The 17915-nt window shown below is 42.6% G+C and overlaps 1 protein-coding gene across 1 annotated transcript in view; it reads right to left on the reverse strand.

Moving 5' to 3' along the window:
• LOC105545899 overlaps positions 1-17043 on the reverse strand; it is a 17941-nt gene extending 898 nt beyond the window's left edge. The window contains exons 1-3 of the mRNA XM_011988951.1: positions 16938-17043; positions 16316-16441; positions 11282-11410 (exon numbers count right to left, since the gene is read on the reverse strand). Coding sequence (XP_011844341.1) covers positions 11282-11410; positions 16316-16441; positions 16938-17043 — 361 coding nt within the window. The remainder of the gene's footprint in view (positions 1-11281; positions 11411-16315; positions 16442-16937) is intronic.
• Positions 17044-17915: the final 872 nt, after the last annotated feature.

Here is a 17915-nt window from a genome sequence, read left to right on the forward strand (position 1 = left end):
TGTTTTCAATTGAGACCGTTGCCAAGTGGTTAGTGTAAGACAGAGAGAAAACGCGCATGAAATACATTTCATTTGCTAGGCTGATGTCTGCCGCGGCCCTATTGGCGTCTCGGAATGCAGTCATTGATGCATCTACGATGACTGTATAAAATGTGTTTAATTGGCATGAAAAGGCACTAACTGAGAGCTGGTGGGGTTTCCATTATCTGGGTGGACATCTTATTTACTTTAGTGGATCCTGGGAACAAGATGAAAGTATATGAGAACTGAGGTGGGGGGTTGGTACTTAAGCCGATGGGTTTTCTTGGTTGGTGGGGGGTGGCGAGCAGGGAGTTTTACAATCATCCAGGCGATGCAAAAGGCAGCTCTGCAACAGCCCAGGTCTCCCTCGCACCCTGAGGAGAAAGCCCAGTGGAACATTTTCCTAATGAGAATCTGACAAATGCTGTTCACCCAGGGTGAAGCGAGCAAGCATGGTGGGTCCTTAAATTTCCGAGGCTGCATTTTTATAAAACAGCTCCTCCCTTCCGTATAGCTCAAAACCTGGGCGGAAGAGAAGGTATCATTTTTAACTTCAGCCTCAAGTAACAAAGGGGCACAGAGGGGCTTCTCAGGATGCCTAGCGTTTGGTTGTCATCTGAATGTCTTCAGAATCCCTTGGGATATTGGGCATGCCACGGTACTGTTCTGTTTGGTGATCCCTGCAGTTACCGGTTTCCTGCTAAGTGAATACTTCATCATATTTCCATTAATTGCTACATTACAAATTGTTCCATATCCCCGTGGCAGCAGTTCACCCTGATGCCAGCTATGGAGTGACAACACCTACACACAGTCCCAAGAGGGTCCCACATTCTGTGGGACTGGCCTTTTGAGATTGTTATTTAGTGCATAATTCTCATATCCCCGTTATGAAGGACACATAGAGGATGACATGAGGATTATTTTCATCCTATTGAATCCCCCATGGAGAGGGCTTATTAATGTGTTTTAAGTGTATTGGAGGCTCCCAGGGTACAGTAATACCTTCCTATGCTTATACTCACTTCTACCCCAATTTTCAACTCCGAGATCTCTCAGAAAATGGGTCTCATTTGTAAACCATGTAAACTGGGTTTATTAAAAGCTGAGACAGATAGGCGCATTAAGAGAATCTATTTCTTACTTTAAAAGGTACTTTATTTGTATGTATTTGTTTGTTTTGCAGCTAATAGAGAACTTTACAATGAAGTCTGTTTTCCACAGAACGCATTTGAAGGCTCCCTGTATCTGAATCTGGAATCTGTGAAATTGGAAGCTTAAATGAACTGGCAGATTGGGAATCCCCCTCCCCAAATCCCAGGGGTCAGGGCACATGTGCCGTAATGGACTCAGTCGGGAAAATCACGTCCTCACTTCTTCTCCCTGGGGATGAGGCAAGTGCTAACTTCACCCAAGCACTGGCTGTCACAACTCACAGCTCAGGATTTGTGAGAAATATCAGCTCTTTGGCAACAGGCACTAGTCATAAAATAAGCCTTTTGACCAAATTTATCATTGAAGGTTTTTTTTTTTTTTTTTTCCCAATTGGAAATCAGAAAGCAGAAAAGAATAGTAAAGAGGATATTGGGTTTGCTATACAAAATAATCCTATTGAGCCATCAGCCCTAATTACTGGGTGTGAAAACTGCAAACCCTGTCTTGTACTCGTACCTAGTGGAATCCTTTGGAGAACTAGGTGGCCAGCCATGCAACTTCAGGCAGTGGAGTAAATTCTTAAGGACTGCACTTTGCTTGGCAAAGTAGATGGACATTCACTTCTCAGCCCTACTCTTTTGCTTTGCATTGCTCCCTGAAAGAGCCAACATGCTACTGGTCATTAAATATCCCATAATTAGCACAAATTTTTGTACTAACATTTGTATAATACTACCACTTAATAGGTGCCAGATATACCAAGTAATTTCCATGTAATTATCTCACTTAATTTTCATAACTATTCTATGACATGGAGACTTTTATTATGCCCTATTTTACAGGTGAGGAAACTGAGTAACCCAGCAGTTAAATAATTAGCCCAAGATCTCACACAGCAGCAGGCAGCTGAGCCAGGCCTTACATTCAGTACTCTTTGACTTAAAAGCTTAACCACTGAACTCTACTGCCTACAAAACCCAGCTTGGTGAGTTTAGCCAAGGCAAATAATGTGACCCCTACTTGCGCGAGGATTATTTCTGGGACTCAGAATGATCAAGTATCATGGGAGGAACCTGCTCTGTCTTCATTACTACCCAACTATAGCTTAGCAAAACCTGCACTCATTGTGAATACTTCTTACAAGGTGGGCAGATCTCCACATGCAGCCACTCCTGTCCGGCATCCAACCCCCAAGCTGTGAAACTGGGCTGAGTGCGGAATCTGCTCGTTCCTCTGGGATTCAGAGGAGGCAGTATCCTATGGAAGAGCACAGCTGAGATGAGAAACAGCTGTTTCACTGGTCAGCCATGTAACCGTGAGCAGGCAACTCGACCTCACTGTGCCTCAGTTTCTTTATCTCTGAAATGAGAAAAACAGCGGAATCTACTTCATAGGATTACTATGAGGATTACATGACTTAATATTGATTTGGTGCTTGGGATGTGGTCAGGGCCACAGAAGACTTAGTTACTAGTGTTATGTAATTATGTTGGGATGTAACTCTCAAAGAAGAGGCTGAGACAATGATCTTAAACTTTCAGATGAATCCAGATCGTCAATTTGGCTGAGACAAGGACAAGTTTCTAACCACTACTGGGAGAACTGGGTGGTCTACCGAATTGGCCTACAGTTCTGAGGTTACCTAGACATGCCCTGCATACGTTTGCATATAAAATTGTACAAGTCATATATTTGTAAGAAATGTCATTTCTTCACCGTTTATTCAACAAAAATGCTTCATGCTCTTGCTCTGAATCAGGTACTAGAGAAACAAAACTGAACAAGACCATCCCCAAAGAGCACACAATGTAGATGGCAGCAAATAACCTAACTGTGATACAACATGGCAAGTGTAGTAAATGTTTCAATGAAAGCATGAAAAAGGTGAAGGAAATGAAATGTTTTTGTACTGCTGGGTCAGGGGCAGTCACTGAAGCCTTCCCGAGCAAGCAACATTTGAGTCAGGGCTTGAAGAATGAGTTAGCATTTGCCTGTTGGAGGATGAGGGCTGGATATGGACATCCAAACAGAAAGGGCATCTTTTTTTTTTTTGAGACGGAGTCGCGCTCTGTCGCCCAGGCTGGAGTGCAGTGGCCGGATCTCAGCTCACTGCAAGCTCCGCCTCCCGGGTTTACGCCATTCTCCTGCCTCAGCCTCCCGAGCAGCTGGGACTACAGGCGCCTGCCACCTGGCCCGGCTAGTTTTTGTGTGTGTGTGTTTTTTTAGTAGAGACGGGGTTTCACCGTGTTAGCCAGGCTGGTCTCGATCTCCTGACCTCGTGATCCGCCTGTCTCAGCCTCCCAAAGTGCTGGGATTACAGGCTTGAGCCACTGCGCCCGGCCAGAAAGGGCATCTTGAAAATGTACATGAAGTCATAAAAATTTAGGCTGTGTTTGGGGAACATTCTAGGTAGGGCCGTGGTGGCAGTGCCCTACTTATTGGAGTAAAGACATGACAAGAAGTGAAGCAAGTTGTGAAGGGAAACACTCGTTTCCTAGAGGCAGAAATCAACAGTGTCTCATTTCTTTGGTCGCAAGCAACAGAAATGGACTCTGGCCCTTTGAGAGAATGGAGACTTTGTAGGAACTATTTGGGGCACCAACAGGAGTGAAGGGAAGACCGTCTTCTTCAGGCACTATCCCACTGTGTTTGCTACCTTTGCTTTGATTCAAGGTCTCAGGAGAGAGACTCTGATTGCCTGAACTCAGATGACATGCTCACATCTTGGCTGGACTAGGTGGTGAAAGGAAAGTCTGGTGGGCAGAGCCTCCACCTTTCAACTTCTAAGGTGGACAGTCAGCACACTAGAGGGCACCAAGACTACACCTAATCAGGAAAGGTAATTCCCCAAAAGGAAATCAGGGAGCAGCTACTTGATGGACAGATCCAACATTACAGATGTTCATTATAAATAATAATAACCTATGTTTATTAACCATCCGTTATAAACTATGGTGCATACATACTTCACATAAATGTTTTATTTAATCTACATAATAACCTTAGGAGGAGATTTACTCCCACTTTGTAGAATTGGAGTAAATAAAACCCACTTTTGCAAATGAAAAAAGTCACAGCTCAGAGAAGTTATGTCACTTGCCCAAGGTCACACAGCTAGTAAGTGAGTGAGCCGGAACTCAAAAACCTGGATGCCTCTGATGGCAAATCTCTCAACCACTGCATGTTATACCTCCAAGCATCTGCAGGTGGGCACCAGCTCCCCACTGTCCCACCCTAGCCCTTTCTTCTGACCACCCCTGAATGGGCACAGTCAACTTGGGAGACCCAAGGATCTGGCTTATGGAAAGGAGCACAGACAGGCACCTTTCTCAGTTCCTGTGCCTGTAGGCTGTCCAAACCAACTGGACAGCAGCCCTTGAGCTTGGGCCAAAACCTAATCTCTCAAGCCCTTTGAGGGTATCATATGGAAAACCCCTAATCAATTCCTTCCAGAGCAATTTATAATAATGCTTCCTCTTGAGTCCCAAGAATGGAGAGCTGCAAATCCACAGGGCTTCAAAGCATGTTGTTTTAATTAAGGGCTGAACAGAAGCTTCTGTAATCCCTGTGGGCAGATGTGCCCTCATTTAAAAAAATTCTATGAGAATTAAACTTATCTCAGAAAGTAGTGGGGATAACCTGTTCATCTGGTGGTAACACCTCCCCAAGTACTGGGCCTGCCATTTTGAAGTCTATAGCCACATATCTAATATAAGTAGGGAAAACCACTCATGTCATCCAGTCACTCAATCATCCAGTGAGTCATTAATCTAGTTTCTATTATCGAGTAGCCTTATCTGCTTATAAGTGTTATTTTACTCACCAAAATAGTGCAAGGTAGGTATCAGGATCTTCATTTTATTGACAAGGAAATGGAATCTCAGAGAAGTTAAGCATCTAGCTTAAGGCCACACAGCAAGTAAGGGGCTCATTCCATGACCTTGTGAAGTGTTCTATGTCTTGGGCACCAACTTGGATCTGTACCAGTCTTCACAGCTCCCATCTCTGAACTGTCCAGAAAGAGCCCATGTTTTCTGCCCCTTGTTGGGAGAGGATGATTGAGAATTCCAGCAAAATGGAGACTCTTGAACTGGTCCCTCTGTCTCCAGAACTGTCAACTCACCTCCAAGTCTCCAACTCACCTTCCACACTGGTCACCAGCAATTATTTAAAATGCTAAACCTACCATGACACTTAGCTTAACATCTTTCAATTGCTCCCAACTACCTTTGATAGAAAATCCACATTCACACGGAATGTGAGGCCCCTCATGATCCCACCCTTGCTATCTCTTCTGTCTCATCTTCCAAAACATCCCGAGTGCTCATTTTACTCTAGCCACGCAACTCTTCCAACAACCTTGAAGGCACCAGCACACCTCTGTTCACTTGCTCTTCTCTTTAGAACCCCTTTTCCTTTTATATCTGCTCAGTTAACTCCTATTCAACCTGCGAAACTCAGTTCAAGTATCCCCTTCTCCAGAAAGTTCCCACCAGGGTGATTGTGTCCATCCTCTGTGCTTTTTTTTTTGAAGATTTTTGTAGCATACCAGGGGTACTCTCACTCTCTAATAGCAGGGATGACAGTCAGGAAGTTTTCGGTCTGCATAGGACAGAAAGCCCTACCCAAAGAAGACTAAATAAAAAGAAAATAGTAGATTGATCTCATATAAAGGCCACTGGGATGTAGACTGGGCTCCAGATGTGATACGATTAGGGTTTCTGCTTAGGGTTTCTGTAATTTTCTCAGATCTGCCATCCCAGATATCTTTGTTTTGTCCTCAGGCCAATCTCCCCACTGGTAGCAAGACAGTTGCTAAAAGCAATTGGGGCAGCATGCATAGAGGGGAAGAGAAAGAACCTTCCCGCAGTTGTCCTTCCCTTTGGTGTGATAAGGGCTTTAGGTCACATGCTCATCCCTGGACCAATTAAGCAATAGGCTGAAGCCATGATGCCTGAACCAATCACAGGCAAGGGTGTGTGTAGGATTACCATGATTGGTATAGCCCAGTGTGGGTCTGCTTTCCCGAGATCACATAGCTTATATACAGGAGGGGTGGGTACCCAAATAAAAATGGAGTTCTGGGTTGGGCACAGTGGCTCACACCTGTAATACCAGCACTTTGGAAGGTAAGATAAGTGGATTGCTTGAACTCAGGAGTTCAAGACCAGCCTGGGCAAGATGGTGAAACCCGTCTCTACAAAAAAAGAAATACAAAAATTAGCCAGTTGTAGTGGTGCACACCTGTAGTCCCAGCTATTCAGGAGGCTGAGGTGGGAGGTGAGCCTGAGAGGTGGAGATTACAGTGAGCCAAGATTATGCCACTGTATTCCAGCCTGGGTGACACAGTGAGACCAAAAAAAAAAAAAAAAAAAAAAAGAATTCTGCCAGGAGGGAGGAAGAAGGGAATGGATGGTGTCTGAGCCACCACAGTAGCTGCATGAGTGTCCACACACACCCGTCCTCCCACAATACTATAAGCCTCCCAAGGACAAAGACCGTGATTTGCTTATCTTAGTATCCCACTGTCTAGCACAGTACTTGAAACATTTTTGAAAATACATGAGATGAGTTAGCATTGCTAAAATATTGCTGGAGCTGAGGTGTATTCAAAGCTGATGAAAGATTCTAGTTGGCATGAGGTAAAAAGGAAAGACATCATTTCTACCTGCTAGATCTCTATTTGGTATATAAATTAGACCTTTTTAAAAGACATGTTTCTGTCTGCCAGGCTTTAGAAACAGTGATCTAAGAGTCAGACATTTCCTATTAAAGTTTAAAAAACATAGCTTTAAGTCATACATTATATTGAACGCTTTCATATCTCATCTGATTCAGTAGGTTTTAAACCTCACAGAGGTCACATTTTGAAACAGTAGTCACTTTTTACAACATCTCCAAACATTAAATAAAAATAAAAATTATTATGAAGACTGGAGATGTCCATAGAGACCACTAACATGACACTTGGATATTATTATTAAGGACAGTATTATTTGGAGTTCGGGGGTTACAATGGCTGGCTCATCTCTAAACTTCGTTTTTTTTTTTTTTCTTTCTTTCTTGAATTGAAGAAGAAGGGCAATTCTATCAATGCTCATCTGTTTTTGTTCGTTTGTTTGTTTGTTTTTAACCGTATTTAGAATAGCGGTTCTTAACTTATGGCAATCTGAAGAATGCTATGAATCCCTCAACCATATGCAAAATTTTGTGTATCAATATTTTTCTCAAGAGAGGGATCATAGTTTTTGTTATATTCTCAAAAGGGTCCTTGATCCACAAAAAGATTGAGAACCACAGACATCAAAGGAAAATTCCCTCAGGATCCCAGTTGTCTGAGTAACTGGGATTTCACATAACGAAGAAAAGCTATCCCCAGGGTTAGACTATTCACTTAGATTGGTGGCTTCCAGGAAATAGGTCATTCTTGGATTTCTCTTAGGACGTTTTGACTTAGAGAGGTCATCGAGTCCATAGATACTTGAAATGAATGGGGCTCTGGAAGGAGAAATTGGCAAAGTAACCGTGTAGCTCCCACATCCCACCCTCTCAACCCCCAAGCCTCTCCTCGATCCACTCCTTAAACTAAAAAGGCCTATCCTGACTCAGAAACATGTGATCGCTAGCTCCCACATTTACTGGGGACAATTTATAATTTACCCAGCCAGTCTAGGGACTGGCTCACATTTGTAAACAGAAATGAAGCTAATGGTTTTTTATTGGTCTCTAAGAATCTTATAAGCTTGACGTGTCATCCCCTGATCCATAATAGGCTTGTTGTTGTTGTTGTTGTTTTAAAGGCTGTAATGTATTGAAGTCTGGTGGCAAAGGAAGGAAATTTGGGAGGAAGTGTGTGTGTGTGTGTGTATGTGTGTTGTGTCTATGTGTCTCTGTGTGTGTGTCTGTGTGTGTGTCTGTGTGTATGTGTGTGTGCATGCTGGTGTGTATTCAAGGAGGGCTCTGAAAAGACGTTTTTGGTTTCCCCCATGAAGCATCCTTGCCCCAGAAGGTGGATTTGTATTGTTAGTTATCTGCTTTTTCTTTGTTTCTCTTGTTTCAGTGTTCAGTTGCATTTTACTGTTCAGAACTTGAAAGATGCATTCAAACTTATGGAGCATGACATTTTAACTATCTCATCTCACCATGATTCATCTCAATTTACTTTCCTCCAAACTGTAGTCTTGAGAAAGCGCAACATCTCCGGGTTCTCCAGTGGGTAGAAGACCATAAACAGCATTAAATGATCCCAATGTCAGCTAACTTGTGAGCAAGGCTCACTCATTAGATCCTTATTGTTCTCTTAATGAGATGCTTTCCTTTAGGCTGGAAACATGTGGAACATTAGCAATGGCCTCTGTAGTGTATTGCTGAATGTTCAATACGAACCAGTGGAGGTTAAATAACATGATGAATCAAACAGTCCCAAAGGAACGTGGTGATGTGCTGAGCCCATCAGGGCCCTGCAGACCCTTAACACTTTCTATGTGAGGCTTCTGTGCCCCAAACAGTTGCTTTGCCCTGGATGATGCACTGCTTGCAAAATGTATTAATCCCAGGACCCAATACATGCCTACTGGAATATATTTTACTGTCTCTAGTCAACTTCCAGTCTAGAGTTCAACCTCGACTGAACTTTGGTGGTAAAAAATCAACTCTGTCTTCATTCGCTCTAGGAACCTCTGCTTCTGAGTAGAATGAATCGATAATGAGGTCGTGAACAAATATTAATGCCTTTTATTATTTATATGGATGTTAATGTGTCCAATTGACACACAACTTTCTACCTCTCTAGTCTAACACTCATGACCCTTGGCACCCCTTTTGCATCCTCTCTCTCTTTGTCCATTCAGTCACAAATACAGTGAAAGAATAATATATCACAAGCCATGACCCCTTGGCCTTTATGAATTATCTGTTTAGAAAGATGTGAAGCCACCTTTTATATCCACCATAATAGATACTTAGACATAGTGGATCAATAGTGAACAAGTTTGCTGGTTATAGTTAATGGGTACCAAAGGGACACTCTGGCAGTGACCTCTGACATTGTGGCTGACAAGAAATCCATAGAGCAAAAAATAAGGAAGATGGACAGTTTTAAAGTTATGAATGTAGATCTGTAGCAAATCATGATAATTTTCTCCTGATGGTAATAATTCAGACTTGCAGGTGGTCACTCATTTTTGCGAGCTCCTTAATTAGGACCCCTGAAATAGGAATGGCAGTCCTTCGCCACACTGTTTTAGAAACAGCTACGGTACCGGGCCTGATGCAAGTCCATTTGTTATCCAAGGAGAACCAACGGAGATTGTTTTCCTGTCATGGAGGACTTTTCTCTTTATGAAATGGGCTGTCATTTATAATTTTAAGCAGGCACGGATTTGTTAAACAGCCACATGGTAATGGGTTTCTATAAGAAGATCCACAGACCCATAGTTCTGGAAAGAAATCGAGCTTACAAGATATTTTAAAACCTAATGGGAATGGAATATTTTGGGTTTCTTGAAAAGATGGTTTCTGCCCTGCATATTGTCAAGGGAATTTAACAATGAATCCATTGTTGTGTGTCTGAGAGTCTGTTTGAAGCAATTATATTTTTATACATTCTGTGGAGTTGATCTTAGGGAAATCCACCAGGACACCAAGCCTACCTCTTCACGTCACCGCATGAACTTTAACGGTGGGAAGCAGGTTTAAAAAGAGTCGGGGAAACAGAGCTCATTTGTGAGTGGTCTTGAAGACAGCAGACTGCAGCATTCTGCCTGGCAGAGAAATGAATATACATGGCATCCAATCTAAAGGAGAGAGGGCAAGAATGTAAGTGCAAAGTCCTTTTCACTCCACTCCACAGTGTACATACCGTATTATGATGTCACACTCCAGTAGCATTGCTCTGAAGTCCCAGTGGTCTCCTGCTGCTAAGCACCATTGAAAACACATTTGTCCTGACTGTTCTTTTCCTTTTATCCCCCTCTCATCTGTGTAAGATGAATCACTCCTGGATCCAGACTGACTCCGAGGGCAGAGCCAGGTCCTGACGAGGTAGCCTGCCTCCTATGGCTTAAACATTTTAATTAATTTCAACACTAATGCCCAAATGAGAGTTAATCACTCTGCCGCAGTGCTTTCTAATTTACTAAGTTTATTCATTAAAACTTTCCTTACTGAACTTTGATTGAATGTCATGCTTTTTTGGAGGCCTTTCAAACTGCCTTAAGGGGTTTTAAAGTGATATCTTGGGCAGCTGCTGAAAGCCTTCAGTGTTTGCTTAAAGAAAAGAATAGGAAAAATGTGATCAGCAAGAAATCTCTGTGCTGAACAAGGAGGCTTTTGGGCAGCAGGAGGCCTGTGAAAGCAGGCTTGTGTTTAAACAGTCTATTAAAACAGTAAGATAAACCTAAATTCCTAATAAAAGAAACAAAATCAATCACCTTAATACTTGACAAAACTTGGAAATACATTTTATGGTAAGATGCAGCCATCTTTTAAAAAAGCAACGGAATGATAGCAGCACTTTGTATTAACATGGGGAGAGATATTCACAATGCTTTTGCCAACCTAATTATCTTGGAATCAATATAATAAAAATCTTAGGTACACAGTTTTGCCTATTAATTGTTAGGACCTACATTTTTACTGAGAGATATTGTTTAATGAAGGTTTTTATTTAAAATTAACTCCAGAAAAATGCAATCTTTACATATCTCATTAACAGTATTAGGGACCAAATACCGCAAACTATCTGTTACACGATGGGAGCTCCCAGTACATGGAATTGCTTTTTCAGAAATTGGCAATGTTAGTGTCTTTAGGAATGTGCTTCCTCCCTCTTCCTACCTCTCCACTCTCCATTCCCTAATCCCAGTCAGAAACATGTTTGTAAAGTTTCAAAAATTCCAATAATATGGGAGGAAAAAGTCAAGTCAGAATTATTAATGAAAGCACCACTTACTTCTAAGAGGCCATGAATCAAAATACAAGTTTTCATATTCATTTCCACGTTCTATAAATACTGCTTGGTATTATGCAACAAGACACGACAAACTCATTTTTAAAAGGTATTTTTGACTTCAGGGAGCAAAAAAGTTTACCCATTCCATCCCACCTTGACACATGGAGCTTGACTGGGAAGCACTCCCCTTCTCACTTGCAGGGACAGGGCTTGTCACTACGAATTGGCTCATGAAATAGTCCCGCTTTTGAGGCTCTTGAAAGATCCCTTCAGCAGAATCTTCTTTTTAGAAATGTGATCCCTGTGGCTATCAAAACACAGACCCAGAGAGAAATATGTCAGCATAGGAAAGGGTGTGATGGCAACGTATCCCAGTGCTGGGATTAGGCAACCTGGCTTGGAATCCTGATTTTGCTGTTTGCCAGCTGTATGACCTTGGACAAGTTATGTAACCTCCCTAAGTTTACTTTCTTCAAGTACAAAATTAGCATTATTTAAGCAGCCATCTCATCGGGTTTTTGTGAAAATGAATAGCTCATATATATGTAGCACTTGCTACAGTAGGTGGCACTTACTTACAGTAGGTGGCTAAACTTTATTTGCTCCTCAGCCCAACTTCAAGAAACAGTATTATTATGATCTCCAATTTACAGAGGGGGAAACTGAGTCACAGAGTTGCAAAGTAACGTTCCCAAAGTCACACAACTAAGTTGCAAAGCCAGAGTTTTAACAGGGTCATCTGGCTCCAGAGTCTGCACACTTAACCTCAGAACATAAGCAAAGGATATAGGATCATGCCCGGCCCAGGGAAGCACTTCATAAAGTTAGTAATCATTAGCTCTTATTATTGTAGGGGTTCAATAAACGTTTGGCTAACGGAATAAATTAATTTTGTTAGGGATTGTTGAAGTACCAGAGTACAAACACGTCTGCAAGTCAAGTGCTGACACTGAGCAAGTACTGCCTTTCCAGTCTCCATTCATTTCAGTGGCATGGAGATGCCTGGGTGCACATGATTGCAGTGGCTATTTTACTCTTATTTTGAGAAAAAAAAAAAACCAGAAAAATGAAAAGTAAAGCAATGAGTAAACTCTTTTAATATGCAAACAGGCTGGGTGTGGTGGCTCACTCCTGTAATCCCAGCACTTTCAGAGGCCAAGGCAGGCAGATCACCTGAGATCAGAAGTTCGAGGCCAGCCTGCCCAACATGGCGAAACTCTGTCTCTACTAAAAATACAAAAAATTAGCCGGGTGTGGTGGCAGGTGCCTGTAATCCCAGCTACTTGGGAGGCTGAGGCAGGAGAATCTCTTGAACCCAGGAGACGGAGGTTGCAGTGAGCCGAGATCGCGCCCCTGCACTCCAGCCTGGGCGACAAGAGCGAAAGGCCAACTCGGCCGACTTACACACACACACACACATATATATATATATGCAAACAAAGGAGATTAAATTCGGGAAATAGAAATCAGTGGTAATCCTAATCAGTGATTCCTGAACCTGGATGCGCATTGGAAACACCTGAGAATTTTTTTTTTTGAGACTGAGTCTTGCTCTGTCGCTCAGGCTGGAGTGCAGTGGCGTGATCTTGGCTCCGTGCAACCTCTGCCTCCCAGGTTCAAGTAGTTCTCCTGCCTCAGCCTCCCGAGTAGCTGGGACTACAGGCGTGCGCCACCATGCCCAGCTAATTTTTTGTATTTTTAGTACAGTCGGGGTTTCACCATGTTGGCCAGGCTGGTCTTGAACTCCTCAGCCCACATGATCTTTCCACCTCGGCCTCCCAAAATGCTGTGATTGCAGGCATGAGCTACTGTACCTGCCCGAGAATCTTTTAAAAATACAGGTAACTGGGTCTCACCCCAGATCGACTGAAATTAAATATATAGGGGTAAAATTTAGGCAGATGTAGTTTTAAAAATATTTCAATGAAATAATATAACATTATACAGAAAAGTGTACAAATCATAAGTACACTGCTCGATGACTTTTCACCAAGTGAACACACTCATGCAGTCAGCACCCAGAATCCCAGAAGGCCCCCAGTGTCCCCTTTTCGTTACTATCCTTCCAAGACATAGCCACTATGTTGATTTCTAACATATGGGTTAATTTTTTCTGAGTTTTAGTATAAAACTAAAATGAAATTATGCAGGATGTGTTCTCTTGCATCGATCTTAGTTTGCTCTACATTGTATTGCTAAGGTTCGCCCATGATGGTATGTGTTGCATTCGCTCTTTCCTTTTCAGTGCTATATGCTATTCCACTGTTTGAATATACTGCAATTTATTTACTCATTCAGCTGTTGCTGGGCACTTGGGTGGTTCCTTGTGGTGCTATTATAAATAGTGCCGCCATGAAATTCTTGTATGTCTTGGTGAATTTTTACATTTGTTGGGTGTTTACCTGGGAGTGGAATTGCTGAGTGCGGGGTATACCTAAGTTCAGCTTTAGTAGATTGGGCGTGTGTGTTTTAAAAAAGCACCACAAGTGGTTCTAATGAGCTACTGGGAATAGGAACACTGGTCCGAGCTGTAAGGCTTTATGGCTACCCAAGTGCTGCTTAGACTAGGGAGTAAGAGACAGTATTAAAACCTGATAGGAATGGAATATTTGGCATTTCTTGAAAACTGGCCTCTGCCCTGCATCTTGCAAAGGAATCAGTTACTTTAGGGTTAGAGTTGACAGCTGCAGTACCAAAGCAGCAGGAAAAGTAAGTTGGTCCACATTTCGGATACAAATTCTCCATAGCAAGTGTCTCTGCAGTATCTTATAAAATATCACAGCATGGAGCCCCTTCCACAAGCACCCAGGATAAAAGGAACCACATTTTTTCTCCAACCTGGCCTTCTGCTTTTGTTCCATCTCTGCAGTCACACTCCCGGTCCCCACACAGGCTCTGCCCTCTGCCCGAGATAGTTTCCATGGCTTCCCCTCCTAGCCTCGCTCCTGTCCCACTGAAATTCCTCTTCTGAGAAGCCGTCCTTGTCTCTCTTGTTGTAGCACTTGACTGGGAGCTCCATGAAGGCAGAGCCTTGACTTATCATCTTGGTATAACCAGGTACTGCTATACATTTTCAATCAATGCCCAACCAGCTTTAAACAGTACTTAAAAAAAAACCCCAAAAAACAAAAAACTATTCTCAACAGGTACATAATGTGCAGCTCCCTCATAAAATTTCAGAGTGTTAAAAAGCACTTATCATGCGCATGTTTCCAGATGGTCCTTCCTTCAGTCTTTCTATTTATTTATCTATTTAGTTATTTATTTGACAGAGTCTCAGTCTGTCACCAGGCTGAAGTGCAGTGGCGCGATCTCGGCTCACTGAAACCTTCACCTCCTGGATTCAAGCAATTCTCCTGCCTCAGCCTCCCGAGTAGCTGGGATTACAGGCATGCCCCACCACACCCAGCTAGTTTTTGTATCTTTAGTAGAGATGGAGTTTTGCCATGTTGGCCAGGCTGGTCACGGACTCCTGATCTCAGGTGATCCGCCCACCTTGGCCTCCCAAAGTGCTGGGATTACAGGCGTGAGCCACCGCACCCAGCTCCTTCAGTCTTTCATATCAACATAATGCATACGTGAGCACAGGTCCACTGACCCTGACCAGGATGCAGAGGGGACAAAAAGTGACAGGACAATCTTACAGGAACTAGCTTGTTGATTAACTAATCAATTAATTATTAACATGATATATAAACAGGCGAGTCTTTTCTTGGGGCTTGCAAAGAACCAGAATTTAGCTCTAGGACTGATGTGATGGGTGAGGCTAATTGGACTTTCTGTTCATTATTAACCCCTCCAGCCATGGTTGTCACAATGGTGGGAAGAGGAGTGGAGAGACCCTCTTCCTTTGAAGATAATACCACCTCTCAATGGTTTACAACCAGGGGCTTCTGAGCAGAATTGTCACACACAACTGTGCAAAGTATGCACTTCACCATTTCAGGGTACAAAAATGATCCCCTTTGGGTTGTAAGCCTCCTAAGTTTCATCTGTAAAACTTAGCTCAGATAATTATTATGAAGATTAAAAGGGCTACCACTGCTGAAACAGAGAACATAGTGCCTGACAATGATTCATTGAACGGCTATTTGTTAAGGACTGGATCTTAGTGGGTATTCATAACATTTATACTCTGGAGGAATATACATACATTAAACTAATAAATAAATAAACATAGTAGTCCCCCCCTTATCCATGGGGGATATGTGCCAAGGTCCCCAGCGGATGCCTGACACCTCAGGTAGTGCCGAACCTTATATATACTATATTTTTTCCTACATATACATACTTATAATGTTTGTAAATTGGGCACAGTAAGTGATTCACAACAATAACTACTAATCAAATAGAGCATTATAAAAATATGTGATCATAAAAGTTATGTGAATGTGGTCTCTCTCTTTCAAAATATCTTACTGTACTGTACTCACCTATTTTCAGACTGCGATTGACCTTGGGTAACTGAAACCGTGGATAAGAGAGAACAACTGTGCTTCCAAATTGTGATGAATGCTCTGAAGGAGAAAAGCAATAGAACAATGAAAAAAGGTTGAATAAGCAGAATGCAATTCAGAGTGGCGGGGTGTGGCTAGGTCAGGCCTCTCCGGGAGGTGACATTGATGTTGAAGGCAGGGATGGGTTTGAGGTCACTTAGCAGAGAGTGGGAGAAGAGGGGGAAGGGGGAAGAGCTTTCCTGGCTAAGGGGAGTCATGTGCAGGAGTGCCGCTGAAACAAAGGCAGCCAAGGGGACACTGGTGTAGCCGAGGTTGGGGGCTCTTAACACCTGCTATTGCCTGTTCTCTTTCTTTGTTTCCCTGATTCTGTAACTCGGGCATCCATTCCACTCCCTGGACTCCAGCTGAGGAGTGACATTATCTGGCGAATGATCTAAAATATTAATAGTCAACCGTTTTAAGAGGGTTTACATGCAGGGGTCTCCAATCTTTTGGCTTTCCTGGGACACACCAGAAGAAGAACTGTCTTGGGCCACATATAAAGTACACTAACACTAACGACAGCTGATGAGTTAAAAATAAATAAATAAATAAATAATAAAAAAACTCACAATATTTTAACAAAGTTTACAAATTTAAATTGGGCCACATTTAGAGCTGTCCTGGGCTGCACATGGTCTGTGGGTAGCGGGTTGGACACGTTTAGTGTACAGTCTAGGCACGATCCTACGGACATAGCTCATGTGGACCATGCTGAACTTTGGAGGTGCCCTGCTTCCTTTCTCCTGCCTCTTTTTCCCTTTTAGTGCCTTTTCCCACCAGTGCTCAATGCCACTAAGCTGGACCCCAAGCATCCCTGAAGTTAATACCCTCTGAGATCACCGCCAGAAGTGTCCACACTTTGGAACTTCCCCATGCTTCTTGCCTCTTATTCCCCACCACACCTGGTGTGTTCCATGTTCAGTTCCCTTTGGGCCTGGCTAAATGACTGACTTGCACACTTGATTAGTTAAATTAAGTTTATAATGGCTTAATAGGTTGACCTGTACAAAAGACAAACACTCATATGGAAATTTCAGGTATAGTGAAAGAACCAGTGGGATAGAAGTTTGGATGGCTGATGATCTTCAAATCTCATCAAAATCAGTCATATGAGAGGCGGGCAGCAGGCAGTAAGAAAGTTCTATCCCAGAGGCTAGATCCAGGCTTTGACATAATTTAATTTAACACAGACTAATACTCTTTCCTGCAAAAGGCATCTATGGCTCTCCCAACCCCACCCAAGTTTCCAAAGGCTTAGGTGGGAAAGGAGCAGTTGGAAGCTGCGGACATTGTGAATCGAAGTACCTTACAATGGAGGCCAGAGGGAGGGCTTCCTCTGAGGGCTTCTTCTGCATCATGGACCTCACTGTCTTCCCTTTCTGACAAGGACTCTTCTGGTGCGCACCAGTGTCCCATATTGCATCCTGTGACTTAATTATTTTGTTATTGATTAGTATATTACCAATTGAAGGAAAAATGGATTTCTTTACAAATATCAAACAGTCAATAAGAAAAGAAACATGTCTGCAAAACCGGATGACTTTCCTCACCTGTAAGGTGGGAAAGAAATGATTCTTTGTCTCTCAGAGTTGTGAGGAGTAAAGACACTAATATAGGTCAAGCGCTGAGCACACAGAAGGTACCGAGGAAAGGATAGAGTCACGGCGGCACACCCCAAATCCTTGGGACTAGATGTGTTTCAGAATTCAGACTTTGTCCAGTTTTGGAAAGGTTATACAGCACAGATACCGTATGTTATGTAATATTACCAGTGGGGCCTGAGGAAACACTCTTATTTCTGTAATCAAGCATATTAGTATTTTTTTAGTCAAATGTATGCGTACCCATACTCGGCATGATAAATAAAGACTATAAATAGCTTCAAATCAGTTTGAGTCATGTATTGTCACCTAATAAGTGTGTGCCAAAGTTATGAAAAACACTTCTGTTTTCAGAACTTAGTAGATTTTGGAATTGCAACTAAGGGATTTCTATTATTTTGTTTCTATAACTCAAGTAGTAAGATTTTCTCCTTTCCCCCCTTTAGAAGCCATTCAAGAACCACTTTTCTTATTTATTTATTTATTTATGTATGTATTTATTTCTTTATTTAGAGACAGAGTCTCACTCTGTCGCCCAGGCTGGAATGCAGTGGTGTGATCTTGGCTCACTGCAATCTCTGCTTCCCGGGTCCAAGTGATTCTCCTGCCTCAGCCCCCTGAGTAGCTGGGATTGCAAGAATGCGCCACCACGCCTGGCTAATTTTTGTATTTTCAGTAGAGATGGGG

Source organism: Mandrillus leucophaeus, unplaced genomic scaffold (assembly GCF_000951045.1).
Source record: "Mandrillus leucophaeus isolate KB7577 unplaced genomic scaffold, Mleu.le_1.0 Scaffold341, whole genome shotgun sequence".
NCBI lineage: Eukaryota > Metazoa > Chordata > Mammalia > Primates > Cercopithecidae > Mandrillus > Mandrillus leucophaeus.